Source organism: Apium graveolens, chromosome 10 (assembly GCF_009905375.1).
Source record: "Apium graveolens cultivar Ventura chromosome 10, ASM990537v1, whole genome shotgun sequence".
In the NCBI taxonomy this organism is placed as follows: Eukaryota; Viridiplantae; Streptophyta; class Magnoliopsida; order Apiales; family Apiaceae; genus Apium; species Apium graveolens.
In genome coordinates, this window is record NC_133656.1 from 222,193,473 (window position 1) to 222,212,662 (window position 19,190).

At 35.5% G+C, this 19,190-nt stretch overlaps 1 protein-coding gene across 1 annotated transcript; it reads right to left on the reverse strand.

Annotated features, from left to right (window-relative positions):
* LOC141689204 (protein STRICTOSIDINE SYNTHASE-LIKE 10-like) lies at positions 1–3,100 on the reverse strand. Its single transcript, XM_074493411.1, has 3 exons — positions 2,689–3,100; positions 1,062–1,328; positions 1–710 (listed from the first exon to the last, which is right to left on the reverse strand). The coding sequence occupies exons 1-3, from the start codon at positions 2,973–2,975 to the stop codon at positions 176–178; spliced, it is 1,089 nt and encodes a 362-aa protein (XP_074349512.1). The 5' UTR covers positions 2,976–3,100; the 3' UTR covers positions 1–175.
* Between the last annotated feature and the right edge of the window lie 16,090 nt (positions 3,101–19,190).

The following is a 19,190-nucleotide window of genomic DNA, read 5'->3' on the forward strand; positions in this document are numbered from 1 at the left end:
TTTAAAAAAGTAAGATACGTTTCTAATTAAACAAAGTGGATTTTGACTCAATCAAATTCATACTTGACTTAAAATAGAGGGGAACAAAAACAATTGAATCTTAGCAGAATCACAATAAAGAAAAGAAATTATCAATACAAAGAATTCAACAACATATACATATTGACCGCAGCAACTAAGTTTTCTTGACTACTGCGAAAGGCATAACAACAGATCCAATCCATAATCCTCCATATTTTTCCTCAACCTCACTTGCCAATTTCCATACTTTCCCATCTTTGTCCTCCAACACTTGTATTATCGTGCCATTATTACTGACCTTGACTGCCATACCAGATCCATCCTCTATCGACACTTTCGTCGTATCAAAATTCATCGATGCTTTATAATTTGTAATCCAAGAATCTGTTGTAGTAGAATACAATGCCACCCAAAGCTCTCCGTAACGGTTCATTTTGATGTTATCTGGATAGCTTGGCAGCTTAGCAAACACTTCTACTTTCCCTGCTTTCGAAGCTGGTTGAAGCCACAACTTTAAAATTCTAGTTTTTGTAGTCTCGGCAAAAAGAAGGAACTCTCTGTTTCTGCTCATTGCTACCCCATTTGGATACGTTAGATTCTTAAGAATCACCGTTGTTTTCTTCGTTTTAGGACTATATTTCAGTAATCTTCCTGAGCTGTCTTCTGTTATTATCAATAAAGCGAAGTCTCTGACACGAAGAATGAGATTTTAATTATTATTAATTTAGTTACATATGGTTCCACAAGTTAAAGTAAAACCTTGCAGATTTAGTTTGTGCAGACTATTTTGTAATGGAAATTTGTGACTAATGAAAAGCCAACATCATGCTTAGCGAGCGTTGTCTAGTGAATGTTCCTAGCTCATTCGGCGTTTCAGGTTGGAGTTGGAGTTCGAGATTAATTAGTGTGCATGATTAGTTATATGCATCTGTGTGCATATATAAAATGATAAAATAGGAGTGTTAAATATATGATCCTATTGGGGCCTTCCTTTAACACCTTAAGGTTTTAGATGAGCTGGTTACTCAACAAGAATGTACCTGCGTTGATAGACGGAACTACTATCAGTGAAGTAAACATCTCCTGTCCTCTGATCTATGTCCAAGCCATTGAGGAATGTAAACGGAACCCCTTGAGCTTCTGCTGTGAGCTTAGTAGCTAACCCACCGTTTGGGCCAACTACATGGAGGCCCAAATATGCATCTGCAATGTAAAGATCTCCGGTCCTCCTATTAAAACGCAGGCCCAATGGACGTCCACATACGTCTTCTGTACTTTCATGATCCTGTGGTCCTCCGCAACCCTCTCTGTCACAATTATATTTCTGATTTTTAATTGGAAAAATAACTTCTACTGTGTTCTAACTAGTAACAACTTTTTGAAATTTAAAGAATTAAAATTTTCAAATAATTGAGAAGGTAGTTGGAGTCAGTTATATCGAAGTGGTTCTAAATTGAAGAATCGCGCCACTATAAATCTAAAATTAAATAGCAGACATATGGTTATAGGCCGTATATTGAATTTATAAGAGGTAGGTATCATATATGTGTGCCCTAATTTCTTTGCAATATAAAATGAGAAATTCTTTGCAATATAAAACGAGACATCTACTTAATTATAAGTTCCCCACATTTCACATGCAAACCCTAGCTTTTCTGCGGAAATCCATATTCATGTCTAAGCTGTTGCGGATCTTGCTTGTGGGGTCTGCTCCCTTTACTAATCCTACCTAATTTTGAATAATAATTTATTCACCGTTAGGTTACACTCAGAAAAAACAGCAACGTTTGTTGAAAAGTAGTAAAAGAAACTATAAAATTAACATTTTCAATATCATCCTCGTGCACTTAACTGGTCGTGGTAGAATTAATAATCTTCCGTACTTAAGGAAGGGCCGTGATTCTGACAAACAATTTTCACAAATAATTTTATCAAGTAAAAATAATGTGAATATAGGGGTAAGATTACATTATCGGCACTTAAAATTTAAGGTCTAATGGTCTAGGATCCTCTATGTCACTGAACAGATAATTTACCTATAAACGATAGATATGACCAATCCCCTATAAAATACATAATTGTCCTCGCTAATATATTGAGGAAAAATTAAAAAAGCAAGTAAATTAGTGGGATTGATAAATATCATATGTATTAAATAGGTATAGTGGTGAAAGTAGTGGATATAGTTAATTTTAATATTATAAAAAATTTATTATTTTAAAAAAATTTTGAAATATAAATAATTGGAAAAACATAAAAGAAAATGTAAACAAATTGGAGTTAACGAGGGAGTACATGATTTAGTCGTGAACATTTTTTTAAGTAAAAGTGTTAGTAATTGTTAAAGCATCCCATTAAAAATTGCATAACAATTGTTCTGCATGTTTTCATATTTTAGTGTTAAAACAGGACACTTAAAAAATACTTTCTAATCACACACCAGTTGTTTGCATGTCGTATCCGGTTTGAGTTAGTAAGTCAACGATATGATTATTAAATATTTAATCATGTATCGGGCTTAACAGTCACCCCCTACATAACGTATGCAAGCTTCTTAGCTAATTTACATAAATATTGTATGGTGTATTTTGAATGGGGTTTACTACATATCTTTGTAAAGATTCAACATGCAACGATAATTAAGAACTTAAAAAGCATGCATTATACCTATTAGGAGACGTGACGGCGAAATTGGTCCACTGGCGTTGGCGTTGATTCCACTTAATAATCCGGCCGTCGGAGACACCAGTGTAGGGGCCTTCACCGGTGATGGGATGAAACGCAAAGCTCTCCGGACCAACTGCATCAATGATCGGGATCACTTCAAAGTTCTGTGTTTGCACTTCATTGATCGTTTTCTTGACTGAGACTACGTGATCACAAAAAAAACAGCTAACCAATATGCATGACATGTAAACAATGTTTAGTGCAGCTAAAACTATATTTAGCCTCATGGCTTTATCTGTCTAATTTATAAATTATATAGAGGCTAGTGCATATATATGGAATGAAAGTTACACAAACATGATATATCATATGAGGAGCATAGATGCATAATATATAGACCCTCCTAATAAGGGGTGCACAGAGTACAACCTAGATTTTCAGGCAAGTTGTGCAATATAATTTTTAAATATGATATCATAATTTTTTGTTTGAACAAAGAAAACACATTTTACTTGATGTAAAAAACAGCAATAATTAAATGTTTCTTCCGTATATTTATTTTGCAGATCGAGATGTATCATTGACATTCAATTAACAAATAGTACCTGGCAGCCAACTAGTTTTTCACCTATTTTGCTTGTTTATTATACTAGTATTTTAAGTAGTCTTGTTTTTGTAATTATTTATACATGCAACGCTAGTTTCTGACAGAGTACCAGATGACTTCTGTACATACAATTGTGGTCAGAGGCTAGACCCGCAAAATTTATTAATGGATGGATACTGACGGCTTGGGGGCGAAAAGTCAAAAAAACTATCAAACTCGTCAGAAGTAATAATTAAATAAAAATTTATAAGTTATATAAGTATTTAGATAATTTTAATTAAAATTCAGAATTATTTTTACTCAAATAAATTAAAATAAATATTTTTTATATACATTTATTTTAATTCATGATTTTGAATTAATATAATATCTATAAACTTATATTTTAAAATTGAAGTTTATATAGAAACGAAAAATTAAAATAAATTGAGAAAAAATATTTTGTTAATACTTTCAACTTATCAACTTATAAGTTATAAATTCGATTTATAGCTTGTAATCTTTATAATTATGTATTTTTTTTTATTTTGCTAAATATAATTATGTATTTTAATCAAATGAGCGTATATATAGGTACAAATTATAAAAAATAAGCGGTATTTTAAATATCAGTTAACTTTGCAAGTATTACGTCAACTCCCTAATCTAATTTTAAATAGGAAGAAAATCAAATAAAGGGCTATTAAAGTAGTTTTATTTTACTATTTTTATATCGAAATCAAGTGATAGTAACCATTTAACTTTTGCAAGTATTACGTCAACTCTCTAATCTAAATTTAAATAGGAAGGAAATCAAATAAATGACTAATAAAGTGGTTTTGTTTTACTCATTTTTTATATTTAAATCAAGCACTATAAGAAGTCGGGCTATTTTTGGGCGGGGTTTGAATTTTTGCCAAAAAATTGAAATTTTGTTAAACATTTTTGAATGAGCTTCTATAACGAATTTCCGTCAAATTTAGTCGATCGAATTTAATTAATCAAATTTATTTGGTCGAATTTTGTACGGTCGAATTTAGCTAAATTCGACTGCAACCCTTACTTTCGATTAGTTTTTATTCGACCAACAATTGCTTAGTCGAAAATAGTTATTTTAGACAGAATTCGGACGCGTTTATTTAAATTCGATCAAAAAAAATCAGTAAAATTTAGACCAATTTTTTATAGTGAAGTGGGGGTGATGATGAAGGCAAATTTGAAATATTCCAATTTTTTTTAATTATAATGGGATGAAAGTATTTTTAAATACTTATCACTTATTCATTCTCTTTCAAATTTTTAATTATAACTTAAATTTATGGTAATAGGATCCAAAGATTATTTATAAAAAAATTGGCCGAACTCTAATTATTTAAGAGAATCTAGAGTTGAACTGGAATTTCATTATCTTAATTTTTTTTCTTATTTTGTTCAAAACCTTGAGAGGACCAAATGATAAATTATAGATGTTTTGATTTTTTAATGTATGAATAGCGAAAAAAATTGTATATATTTAATCGAAAACACTATTATTTTTTCAAAATGTGAACATGTATGTGATGATTATTTGAACTTTTGCTAGTGTTTTATCAAACTATTAATATTATTATATAATTATTATTAATTACTTCTATATATTATATAACACAAATATATTATTACAAATTTTAACACCTATATACTAAAATTAGTAGAAATAAACTAATTATAAAAGTGAAAAAGTTGAAAACTATATCTAAAGCACTCAATTTTTCGGAATAAAAAATCGTATAATTATTTAAAAAATAATTCCATTGTATGGAAAAAAATAAGGAAACATAATTAGGCTATTTTCAGAAAAATAAGTTTCAAATTTTCGATCATTTACTTCAGTTTATGGGGGGAAAGCTCGACTCTTACGGAGGGAAGTCCTTTCTTGTAGTGCATTATCTGGGTGAATAGTTTTTTATAATTAATTTCATAAAATATGTTCCTCTAAGCATATTTTAAAATAAAGTCTTTTTTCCAAAAAAAAGTCGGAATGCAAGGTGCTGGAACTTAATTTTTTCAGAAAATATAATTTGTCAAAAACTAACTTATAGAAATGATAAAATTTTAGTTAAATTTTGTAAAATAGTTGAAGTTAAAAGAAATAGAATCCGAAGATGTTGACGTTGTATGGTCACTTTTTTAAGTGAATCTATTCCGAAGTTCTCTATAATAAGCTCTAGCCTCTGGGGTCCTGGGTCCCACACTTGCTGTCCGTTCTTTCAACTTTAGCTGTCAAATTCACCTAAATGTTAAAGCAACTTCAATGACACTTAGAGGATATGCATCGTGTGCATTAATTCAGCGATTCAGCACATATTTCAATTAATTAATTAAAACAGGTGATGCAGGCTAGTGAGTTGAAGCCATCAATTATTAGTGCTCTTTTGATTCGACAAGGTAAGATTTGAAAATCGCCAGACTAATAACCGGGCAGCAATTTTGTGGGCCCCCTCCTTTTACCTTTTCTTTTGACACGTGTCTTCCATTTGGCACTATAACGGTTATATTACACTACAATTAGTTCAATTAGTAAAGTTAATAAAAATAACGGTCATTTTTTTACTTATAAATGTGAATTTTTGTATTCATTTTTTACACAAAAATTATAATACCCACATTCATATCTTCTCAATCTCATTTTTATTTCATAAAATATACATATAAATATATAATGGGTACTAATTGGCTCCCTTCCGAAAATTTACAATTATGTGTTTCATGGGCTCGACAATCTGTTGATCCAATATAACCACTGGTGTATTTTTCTTTTTATTCTAATATTTGGAAGTGTAATAAAGGTTTAAGTAAATAAATAAAATGTGTGTAATAGTTTTGGGAGCAGTTATTGATTGTTATTTAATTATTTATGATTTGTTGATATGTGGAATTGAATTGTGTGATTTACCAGTGAGTTGTATGATTTTATTTGACTTGTAACAGTGATTTTATTATAGTTTTAATTCCATAAATATTTCGATTGTCTTTAAAATTGGTTTTCTAATTTTATAATTCCAATAATTATTTTTTAGGAATTTATAAAATTGAGAAATCAATATATCACTAATTATTTATTTTTAAATAATTTTCTGAGTGTGTTTATTTGTAAAATCCATATTTAATTCAGAAATTCTTTAAAAATCACGAAACTTATATTTTATCAAGTTCGTATTATTCTGAGAATTTTAAAATTATTTTGGAAATTTTCGGGAATCGTTTCACCCGCGCGTTGTTTCCTTATTCATTAAAAAGCGGGTATAAAGCGTACCTTAAAAATTGTTTTAAAATTTCGAAATTATGATTTAAATAACTTCGGGATATTAGTAACATCTTAAGCCTATTTTGGCGATGTTCTGATTAATATTTATTTACGAATTGTACCCTTAAAAATAGATTAAAATGACGTGTCGGGCCTGCGGTCAGCTAAAATAAAAATAAAACGACACGTATCCAACAAAGTTGGACACGTGCCGTGTGTTGGTTGTTTCAGGAGAGTGAGTAATCAATTAAGGGGATAAACATCAACTCTCTTTGTCTCTCTCGGCTGTGCTCTCGACTGTCTCTCTTTCTCTTCCGTTACTTCTCATTTTTCTTTTCTTTTTCGGCCCGTCTTCTTCCTTCCTCATTTGGCTGCTCTTGCCCTGTGTTTCACCGTCGTTTTCCGGCTTGTTTTTCCGGTGAGCCGCCGCTATTTTTCAGTTTGGCTTGGTTCGATTTTTGCTCATTTGATATACATATATATATATATGTGTGTGTGTGTGCCATGTGTATGCATATGTAATGTGTTGTGTGTGTGCTGTGTAACTGTGTTGAGTGTGTGTGTGGGCGGCGTGTGGCCGTGTGTGCTGCGGTTGCTGCTCTGTGGTGTTTCTCAGTTGGGTTGCTCAGCTGGGCATCTCAGTTGGGCTGGTGGTTTGGGCCTTGTTGGGTCGTTCATGTTCTGTTGGTTTGGATTATTGCAAATTTTAATTTCAATTTTAATTCCTTTTATTGCAGGGAATTATTGATTAACATTCGTGATATTAATTATTCATGTTGGGAATGATTTTTAAAATAATTGGGAGAATTTACGATGGAAACCCGAAATTAATCGGGTACCCGTAAATTTTACCGCCGTTGACGATGAACTTCGGTGAGTCAACGGTGGACCGTGATGATCATTATCTGAGACCTAATCTTAATAAATAAATAAAAATAAATCGTATATTGGAGTTGTACATAATAATTGCGTGATTGTGGAATTGGTAGAATATCGAGACTTGTGATTTGTTGGTTGTTGACGTCGACTGGAATCGACGGGTAGTCTTATAAACAAATGAGATGCTGCCAAAATTTTCTAAAAATATATTGTAAATGTACATAATTATGTTCTACGTGTTATCCCTTTTTATGTTCGGGATATGTGATTATGTGATTATGTGTATAATAATAATACGAGTTGGGTTGTCGAATTTGGGTTATTAGGATTTGAGGATATCAAGCATGTCGGTATAACTAATTAGGGTACTCTGTATTTGTAGATCCCAATCGAGTTTTCCCAGGATCAAAGTCAGCGTGAAAGCTACTTAGGGTTTTGTAAAGCGTTGCAAGGCAAGTACCCCTAACCATTCTTTTATGGTTCAGTGCATATGAATAGCTAAATGTTTTACTTTCGTAATGGAACAGAAACGTTTTAAGTTGCGTATCCCCTGTAGTTATAAATCAGTGTTTTCAAATTATTTTGGAAAAAAGTAACTTCGAAAGGTACCTATCTCGAATGGAATTATTTACGAAATGAACTTTATATGTGTGATGGTTAAAAAAATGATTTTGAAAATGAGATAGGTACAAGTGTTTTGAAAACTGGATAAAATGGTCAGATATGGGATACATTGGGGCCAGAGTAGGCCTATTGAGGTGGCGTAAGAGGCTAATTCAGTTACGCGCACTATAAAACCGATTAGTCCAGCAGGTCAGAGACCTAGCTAGTCTCTGAGTTTCGGAACAGGTAAATGGGATGGCAGTTAGAGCCGTCTGGTGTTGATAGCCTGATCAGCTGTCTTCACATATCCGCTACGTATCTGATTGGGATTTGTAATTTATATAAGAGCATAAGTAGTTGATACAACGGTTTTATAAAAGTGATTAGCATGCTAAAATTGGACTCTGGTATTTACACAACACACTACTATGTTGTTTTGACAAAGCATGCTAGTTAGTGATATCCAGTTATCTCCGATTTTCATTATAAAATGTTGATATCATGATTACAGCTCTGTTATTATTATTGTTACATTATTGCTTTTATTCCGTTATTCATATGTTGGTGCCGCTGAGCGATTATGCTCACCCTTGCAAACTGTTATGTATATCTCGCAGATACCTAGAAGATCAGTCAGACCGACCCATGTTCCCGCCCCTACTGGACCCGGCTCCTCTGAGGTAGATTGTATAAGACCATGAGGTCTGATGAGTTGCTGAATAAAGTTAGTGTGTGTTAGATGTTGAATAAAGAGTTTGTAATAATGAGAACTTGAATTATACTTGAACCTGGATCAGATCTTGTTTTGGGGTCAAAGTTAGTATATTTTAATAATAATCTTGTTATTTATATTTTGGTTGTTGTGTTTGGTTACGTCAACTTCTGACCCCGGGGTTGAGGCCGTCACAGTTGGTATCAGAGCTACAGGTTCAATTCCCTGATTCAGGTTAGGGATTGTGTCGAGTAGGTGATAATGTGAGTCTTTAGGTGTGAGTCAGCAACTCATATAGATGAGCAAACCTTTAGAGTCAGTCGAGGATTCCGACGGCGTTACCCTGGCATCTATTAAATGTTTGATAGAATTGCATTGACCTGGTTGTGTCTTCCCTGTATATTTATTATGTTGACAGTGGCCTATTGCGATTTCGAGTTCTCCATCTCGGGAGAATCCCTCTGATTCGGATAGCTCAGATTCTGAGAGACCCCCGGATGTTGCTACTGAGCAGACCCCTATGCCACCTCCACCAGCTCCTTCCTTTGTGCCAAGAGACATCCTTGGATCTGGTCCTCGTCCGCATTGGGTACGTATGTATGTGTCTGCTGTCAGGGATTACCCTCCCGGCTGCGGTCCCGTTTCTTCTATGATGAGACCTCCAGTACCTCCTATGGCCCCTAGTGGTACTTCTTCACCGATCCCTTACCATGTTCACCGAGCGGTGAACACTTCTTTTATCAGAGATCAGAGTCCGGAGTTTGCTGTTCAGTTTGATCAGGTACCTATTGCACCTTTCCAGGGTATTTCTGCCCCTTCCCCTGAGGTGCGAGCCCGTGTGAGAGCATTGACCCAGATGGATGTAGAGAGGGCTAGATCTGTTGACCATTTTTTTAGTTCAGAGTTCAGAGCTGTGCAGTATCAGGACCTAGTGAACTGGCTAGTGTTTGAGCTAGGTTCCATTGGTGGTAGTGGTTAGACAGGATTGCAGCAGAGAGATACAGAGCTCAGTGTTGTCTTCTAGGAGTTCTGTAGTTGTTTACTTTGTAGATGTACATTATGTTGTGATAGTTTGTAATAGGCGATGCTTCTATGACAACCAATTTTGGTGTGTATTCGGATAGGTTCTTTCCAGTTGGATTTTCAGTTGTACTAGTTGGATTCTGTTGGTTATTGTTTTTTTAGCTGCTTTATCTTATTGTTCAGTTTTTATATATTGTGTGTTGCTATTATTGTTGTTATTATTATTGTTGTTTCTGTTGCTGGCATTTTTACATTATAATCATTCACTCAGGACAGATCCAATTAAACTGGGGATGAGAATATTGTCTTAGTGGCAACGCTCTCCTGATGCATAAATATAAACTGCTGGAGCAATCCATTTTCTTATATATAACTGTAATATTTCAGGAGATGCCACCAAAGAGAAACTCTCAACCCAATAACGGATCTGCTGGGGATCCTTCCATGAGTGACTTGATGAACTTGTTGCGTCAGCAGACCGTACAGCTGGCCCAACATCAACAACAATTCCAGCAGCAGCAACAACAATTGCAACAACAGCAACAACAACAACAGCTCATACAACAACAACAACAACAACAACAGCAAATCCAACAGCAGCAACTACAAATCCAACAGCAGCATGAGATGAGAGGGGCAAATCAGGGTGTTAGTTTTAAGTCTTTTCAAGCAGTAAAGCCCCCAGAGTTTAAAGGAGAAGTAAGTCCTGTTGTTGCCAGGATATGGTTAAAGGAGATGGAAAAGGCGTTCGCGCTCACTAAGGTCAGTGAGGAATTAAAGACTGACTATGCTAGTTATTTTCTAAGGAATTATTCGAATTATTGGTGGGAATCTACGCGAGCCCTAGAAAGAGAAGGTCTAGTTCCCTGGGCCAGATTTACAGAGTTGTTTTTGGAGAAATACTTTCCGGACTGTCTCCAAAGTCAAATGGAGATGGAATTTTTAGAATTGAAACAAGGAGATAGGAGTGTTACGGAATATGAAGCGAAGTTTACGGAGTTGGCCCGTAGAGCACCGGAATATGTGAGTTCAGAAGCTCAATGAGTGAAGCAGTTTCAACAAGGGTTGAAGCCAGAAATAAGGAGTGGAGTTGTAGCCTTACAACTCAAGACCTATACTTCGGTAGTTCAGGCTTCCCTAGTGATAGAGAGAGATCAGAAGTTAGCGGCAAAGGAGCAGGGTGAGAAGAAGAGGAAATTTGAAGGTGGACCCGCTAGGTCAGAATCAGGAATATCAAGTCGAAAGTTCCAGCGTTGGTTTGGCAAGAATAAGAATAAGAAGTTCAAAAGGCAGAACTTTCCCCAGGCTAAACCCGGTACTACTTCAGTTAACTCTGCCCCGACGAGGATGAGTAAGCCAGTGGTTGATAGTAAGACGTGTGGGAAGAAGCACAGTGGACAGTGCCGAGAGAATATCAATTGTTTTAAGTGTGGACAGAAATGTCACTATTCCACGGAGTGTACGTCTGAGATTCAAGGAGTTACTTGCTTTAGTTGTGGCAAAGTGGGACACATAGCTAGGAATTGCAAGTCAGTGACCCAAGGTAATGTTGGAAGGAGTGTGTCCCGAGGACCAGCAACCAGTACTGCTAGAGCTAGGACTTTCAAGATGACCCAGAAGTCTCCAGTTCATGACTCCGATGTGGTTGCAGGTACGCTTACTCTTAATTTCCGTACCTGTAACGTTTTGTTTGATTCGGGAGCGTCCAAATCTTTTATATTTGTAAATTGTGTGAGTAAAATACAATTGATGTTAGAAGACCTAGATGAACCTTTGACCATAGTAGTGGCTAATAAATATAAAGTACCTGTAAAATAATTTTGTCCTAGTTGTTCCCTAGAGATTTCAGGGTATATGTTCTCTGTTGATTTAATATCTTTCGAGTTGGGGGACTTTGATGTTATTTTAGGCATGGATTGGTTGTCTTTACATAAGGCGAATATAGACTGTAAGAAAAAGAGAGTTGTTATGTACACCCCCGATAATAAAAGAATCAGTTACCAAGAATAGAGATAAGATAAAAAGTTCCTCTCAGTAATGCAAACAAAGAGAATGTTGCGGCAAGGATGTGAGGCGTATTTGGCTTATATGGTGGATACGGAGAAAGAGACCCCTATTTTGGATGAGATTCCTATAGTGAGAGAATTCCCTGATGTTTTCCCAGAAGAGCTACCAGGATTGCCACCTGATCGAGAGATAGAGTTTTCCATTGATTTGATACCTGGAGCTGAACCAGTTTCTACGGCTCCATACCGGATGGCCCCAATGGAAATGAAAGAATTGGCTAAGCAACTTCAGGAATTATTGGATAAGGGAGTTATTCGACCCAGTGTTTCCCCGTGGGGTGCTCCAGTGCTATTTGTGAAGAAAAAAGATGGAAGTATGAGATTGTGTATTGATTACAGAGAACTGAACAAGTTGACGATAAAGAATAAGTATCCTTTGCAACGCATCGACGATTTGTTTGATCAACTTAAGGGAGCATGCTTTTTTTCAAAGATTGACTTAAGATCTAGCTACCACCAACTGAAGATAAAGCCTGAAGATATCCCCAAGACTGCATTCAGGATAAGGTATGGCCATTACGAGTTTCTAGTGATGTCATTTGGATCGACAAATGCGCCAGCGGCTTTCATGGATTTGATATATAGGGTATATAAGGAATATCTGGATAAGTTTGTTATTGTATTTATTGATGACATCCTCATATACTCGAAGAATCCGGAAGATCATGCAATGCATCTACAGATTGCCCTTCAGAAGTTAAGAGAAAAGCAATTGTATGCGAATTTTTCTAAGTGTGAGTTTTCGTTGACGGAAGTACAGTTTCTTGGTCATGTAATAAGTACGGAAGGTATCAAAGTAGACCCAGTAAAGATTGAAGCCATATCAAAGTGGGAGCAACCGAAGACACCAACAGAAATAAGGAGTTTTCTTGGACTAGCAGGATATTATAGAAGGTTTGTGAAAGATTTCTCGAAGATTGCATCCCCATTAACCAAGTTGACCAGGAAGAATGAGAAGTTCGTTTGGACGGAAAAGTGTGAAGAAAGTTTCTAGGAATTAAAACGGAGATTAGTGACGGTTCTAGTGTTAGCATTTCCAGATGAGACGGGAAACTTTGTAATCTATAGTGATGCTTCTTTGAAAGGATTAGGTTGTGTGCTAATGCAGCATGACAACATGATTGCTTATGCCTCCAGACAGTTTAAGCCTCACGAGCAGAAATATCCATTTCATGACCTTGAGTTGGCAGCTATAGTGTTTGCTTTGAAGTTATGGCGTCATTACTTGTATGGAGAAAAATGTGATATTTATACAGATCATAAGAGCCTGAAGTACATATTCACGCAGAAGGATTTGAACATGAGACAAAGAAGGTGCTTGGAATTGATTAAGGATTATGATTGTTCGATTAATTACCACCCAGGTAAAGCCAATGTGGTGGCTGATGCCTTAAGTAGAAAAGAAAGGTTGAATATGGTTAAGATTGCGGAGGAATTAGCACAAGACTTGGAAAGAATGGAGATTGAGGTCCGAGTACCTAGTTAGAATCAAGAGCAACTATATGAAGTTACTTTTCAACCGGCATTGATGGAAAAGATCAAAAGGTGTCAAGAAGGAGTTATGGAACAAGAGTCGGACACTTTGACGGGAGAAGAGTTATGTACTCAAAAATATAGTCAAGGTTTGTATAGATTTTCGTCCAGGGTTTGGATTCCTAATGTAACGGAGTTGAAGAATGAAGTATTGCAGGAAGCGCATAACTCTAGGTTTTCTATCCACCCTGGTAGTACTAAGATCTATCAAGACTTGAAGAGAAACTTTTGGTGGCCAGGAATGAAGAGGGATATTGCCAATTGGGTAAGTAAGTGTCATGTGTGTCAAACGGTGAAAGCAGAGCATCAACGACCGAGTGGATTGTTACAACCTTTGGAGATTCCCCAGTGGAAATGGGAAGAAATTGCTATGGACTTTGTAGTGGGATTGCCAAGGACGAAAGCGAATCATGATGCTATTTGGGTAATTATTGATAGATTGACTAAGTCAGCGTATTTTCTTCCGATCAATGAAAGGTATTCGTTGAAAAAGCTAGTTACGTTATACTTGGATGAGATAGTTACCAAACATGGAGTGCCTATTTCTATAGTGTCAGATCGAGACCCGAGATTTAATTCCAGGTTCTAGACTAAATTCCAAGAATGCCTAGGAACGAAGTTGAATATGAGCACCGCTTATCATCCTCAGACGGACGGCCAAAGTGAAAGAACGATTCAGACCATAGAGGATATGTTGAGGGTCTGTGTTTTGGATTTTAAAGGTAATTGGGATGAGCACCTACCTTTGATTGAGTTCTCGTATAATAATAGTTCCCATGCCAGTATTGGGATGCCGCCTTACGAAGCTTTGTATGGACGTAAGTGTAGATCACTGTTGCTTTGGGATGAGGTAGGAGAAAAGAAAGTGTTGGGTCCTGAGCTGGTTCAGCAAACTAGAGATGCCATAGTGTTGATTCGGAAAAGGTTAGAAGCAGCCCAAGACAGACAGAGAAAGTATGCAGATTTACATAGGAAAGATATGGACTTCGAGATAGGAGCTCTGGTGTTACTAAAAGTGTCACCTTGGAAAGGGTTAGTACGATTTGGTCAGAAGGGTAAACTTAGCCCTAGATTTATAGGACCCTTTGAAGTTTTGAAGAAAGTAGGGAAGGTTGCTTATGAGATAGCGTTACCCCCGCAGTGGCAGCACATTTATAATGTGTTCCACGTGTCTATGTTGAAGCCCTATGTCCCTAATTCGAATCAAGTCATAGAATATGAACTGATTGAGCTTCAGCCAGATTTGTCCTATGTGGAACAACCGATTCAAATCCTAGACCGTAAGGAACGAGTCCTTAGGAATAAGTCAATTCCTATAGTAAAAGTTTTGTGGAGAAATCCTCGAGTAGAAGAGTCTACTTGGGAATTAGAGTCAGACATGCTTGATAAATATCCTCATTTGTTTCGTTTAGTCAGATTCTGGGGATAGAATCTTTTTAAGGGGGAAAGGATATAACGACTCGTGTATTTTTCTTTTTATTTTAATATTTGGAAGTGTAATAAAGGTTTAAGTAAATAAATAAAATGTGTGTAATGGTTTTGGCAGCAGTTATTGATTGTTATTTAATTAATTATGATTTGTTGATATGTGGAATTGAATTGTGTGATTTACCAGTGAGTTGTATGATTTTATTTGACTTGTAACAGTGATTTTATTGTAGTTTTAATTCCATAAATATTTGGATTGTCTTTAAAATTGGTTTTCTAATTTTATAATTCCAATAATTATTTTTTAGGATTTTAAAAAATTGAGAAATCAATATTTCATTAATTATTTATTTTTAAATAATTTTCTGAGTGTGTTTATATGTAAAATCCAGATTTAATTCAGAATTTCTTTAAAAATCACGAAACTTATAGTTTATCAAGTTCGTATTATTCTGAGAATTTTAAAATTATTTTAGAAATTTTCGGGAATATTTTCACCTGCGCGTTGTTTCGTTCTTCGTTAAAAAGCGGGTATAAAGCGTACCTTAAAAATTGTTTTGAAATTTTGAAATTATGATTTAAATAACTTCGGGATATTAGTAACATCTTAAGCCTATTTTAGTGATGTTCTGATTAATATTTATTTATGAATGATACCCTTAAAAATAGATTAAAACAACGTGTCGGGCCTGTAGTCAGCTAAAATAAAAATAAAATGACACGTATCCAACAAAGTTGGACACGTGCCGTGTGTTGGTTGTTTCAGGAGAGTGACTAATCAATTAAAGGGGATAAACATCAATTCTCTTTGTCTCTCTCGGTTGTGCTCTTGATTGTCTCTCTTTCTCTTCCGTTACTTCTCATTTTTCTTTTCTTTTTCGGCCCGCTTCTTCCTTCCTCCTTCGGTTGCTCTTGCCCTGTGTTTCACCGTCGTTTTCCGGCTTGTTTTTCCGGTGAGCCGCCGCTGTTTTTCAGTTTGGCTTGGTTCGATTTTTGCTCAGTTGGTATATATATGTGTGTGTGTGTGTGCCCTGTGTGTGCATATGTGCTGTGTTGTGTGTGTGTGTTGTGCTGTGTGTAACTGTATTGAGTGTGTGTGTGGGCGGCGCGTGGTCGTGTGTGATGCGGTTGCTGCTCTGTGGTGTTTCTCAGTTGGGTTGCTCAGCTGGGCATCTCAGTTGGGCTGGTGGTTTGGGCCTTGTTGGGCCGTTCATGTTCTGTTGGTTTGGATTATTGCAAATTTTAATTTTAATTCCTTTTATTGTAGGGAATTATTGATTAACATTCGTGATATTAATTATTCGTGTTGGGAATGATTTTTAAAATAATTGGTAGAATTTACGATGGAAACCCGAAAATAATCGGGTACCCGTAAATTTTACCGCCATTGACGATGAACTTCGGTGAGTCAACGGTGGACCGTGATGATCATTATCTGAGTCCTAATATTAATAAATAAAAAAAATCATATATTGGAGTTGTACATAATAATTGCGTGATTGTGGAATTGGTAAAATATCGAGACTTGTGATTTGTTGGTTGTTGACGTTGACTGGAATCGACGGGTAGTCTTATAAACAAATGAGATGCTGCCAAAATTTTCTAAAAATATATTGTAAATGTACATAATTATATTCTACGTGTTACCCCTATTTATGTACGGGGTATGTGATTATGTGATTATGTGTATAATAATAATACGAGTTGGGTTGTCGGATTTAGGTTATTAGGATTTGAGGATATCAAGCATGTCAGTATAACTAATTAGGGTACTCTGTATTTGTAGATCCCAGTCGAGTTTTCCCAGGATTAAAGTCAGCGTGAAAGCTACTTAGGATTTTGTAAAGCATTGCAAGGTAAGTACCCCTAACCATTCTTTTATGGTTCGGTGCATATGAATAGCTAAATGTTTTACTTTCGTAGTGGAACAGAAACGTTTTAAGTTGCGTATCCCCTGTAGTTATAAATCTGTGTTTTTAAATTGTTTTGGGGAAAAGTAACTTCGAAAGGTACCTATCTCGAATGGAATGATTTACGAAATGAACTTTATATGTGTGCTGGTTAAATAAATGATTTTGAAAATGAGATAGGTACAAATGTTTTGAAAACTGGATAAAACGGTCAGAGATGGGATGCATTGGGACCAGAGTAGGCCTATTGAGGTGGCGTAAGAGGCTAATTTGGTTGCGCGCACTATAAAACCGATTAGTGCAGCAGGTCAGAGACCTAGCTAGTCTCTGAGTTCCGGAACAGGTAAATGGGATGGCAGTTAGAGCCGTCTGATGTTGATAGCCTGATCAGCTATCTTCACATATCCGCTACGTATCTGATTGAGATTTGTGATTTACATACGAGCATAAGTAGTTGATACAGCGGTTTTATAAAAGTGATTAGCATGCTAAAATTGAACTCTGGTATTTACACAGCACACTACTATGTTGTTTTGACAAAGCATGCTAGTTAGTGATATCCAGTTATCTCCGATTTTCATTATAAAATATTGATATCATGATTACAGCTCTGTTATTATTATTGTTACATTATTGCTTTTATTCCGTTATTTATATGTTGGTGCTGCCGAGCGATTATGCTCACCTTTGCAAATTGTTATGTATATCTCGCAGATGCCTAGAAGATTAGTCAGACCGACCCATGTTCCCGCCCCTACTGGACCCGGCTCCTCTGAGGTAGTTTGTATCAGACCATGAGGTCTGATGAGTTGCTGAATAAAGTTAGTGTGTGTTAGATGTTGAAAAAAGAGTTTGTAATAATGAAAACCTGAATTATACTTGAACCTGGATCGGATCTTGGTTTGGGGTCAAGTTAGTATATTTTAATAATAATCTTGTTATTTATATTTTGGTTGTGTTTGGTGACGTCAACTCCTGACCCCGGGGTTGAGGCCGTCACATCCAATAACCGGTCGATATTCAAATAAGAATAATTTATGGGGGCAATTTCATGATGATTATGCAAAAAAATAGTGTGTCACTCCCGAAAATTTTCATGCCGAACCTCGTTCAAAAGTTGCTCGTGACTCACACTGGACACCGTTAAAGAGAACACTAAAAAAATGGCAATGTGCCAAGAATCAAGCTAGTAAGCACTCTGCAAGTGGAACCAATTTGGTGGATGAGGTGAGATTTTTTTTTATTATTATTTTTACTTTTAGTTATATATATACATATATTAATTGTGTGCTAACTTAATATGCATATGTTGTCATTTTATTTAGACAACTCAAGCTCAAGGACTATATTTCAAGGAGATGAATAAGCCATTTGACAAATGAGAATGCTATGAAGCAGTTGCAGCACTTCATCAATTTGTAGACATTCCAAATACTTCTCCTCCATTTCAACGAAACTTCCCAACATAAATGGAATCGACAATCAATTTGAATAGTGATGATTGAATTGATGAAGAAGGTTTCACGACTCCAGAGTACTAATCGAGAAACAAAAAGTTCATCTAGTCCAGTTAGACCGATGGGAACAAAGGCATCCAAACATGCAAAAAAAAAGGAAAGCAAGTTATGACCCAAAAAGAAGAGATGTCTATAGCTATTTTCAATAATATGCAATGTAACCAAAAATAACTAGTGGAGGCCAACATCAAAAGAGATGAGGAAACCCTTTAAATGTCGAGGGAGATCTTAGAACTTGAGAAATGAAAGGAAGCAAGGCAGGCAAGACTTGATGCACCAGAGGAACGGAAAGAAACAAGATTGGCAAAATATGAGGCTATTGAAGAATTAAGGGAGCAAACAAAGATCAAGACAATGAATACTAGCCAAATGACCCCTAATTCAAAAAAGTGGTTTAAAAGAAAGAAAGCTGAGATAATGGGGCAAGTGAATGAGACTACTAGTGGTGGTGGTGGTGCTTATGTTCCTCGCTTTGACGATGATTTTTATGATTAGATTTAGTTTTGTTTCTATTTTTAGTTCAATTATGTATTCTGTTTTCTTTTTAATTCAACTATGTTCAATGCTTTCAAATTCAATAAAAGAAATTTATTTAAATTATGAAGTCATACATTGCAAAAGATAATTATTTGACATGAAAATTATTGATTGGCTTCTATTGCCCAGTTGTACTCTATCAAATCATTTTGTAGCATCGTATGAATATAAGCTGATTCTAAGTTCTCATTACGATCCCAAAATGCTTATTGATTTCTTCTATCTCTTTATACTGGTGCAAAAGGAATTATAACTCCATTACAATCTACCGCCCCATCATAAATCTGTGATGCGGATGTATTCATTAGATCTTCTTCTACTGACTCAACAAATTCATCTTCCACGAATTCTTCCTCAACTATCATGTTATGTAATATGATACAAGTCATCATGATACTTCTAAACGTGGAACGTTTATGCAT

Bases quoted from the DNA above. Each gene is read 5' to 3' on its own strand.
- LOC141689204 (XM_074493411.1), bottom strand. From the start codon at position 2,975: ATGAGGCTAAATATAGTTTTAGCTGCACTAAACATTGTTTACATGTCA. The intron at 1,329-2,688 runs GTATAATGCATG...TAATTGTGACAG, and splicing joins GCCGTCACGTCTCCTAATAG to AGAGGGTTGCGGAGGACCAC. The intron at 711-1,061 runs GTACATTCTTGT...TCTTCGTGTCAG, and splicing joins AGTTCCGTCTATCAACGCAG to AGACTTCGCTTTATTGATAA.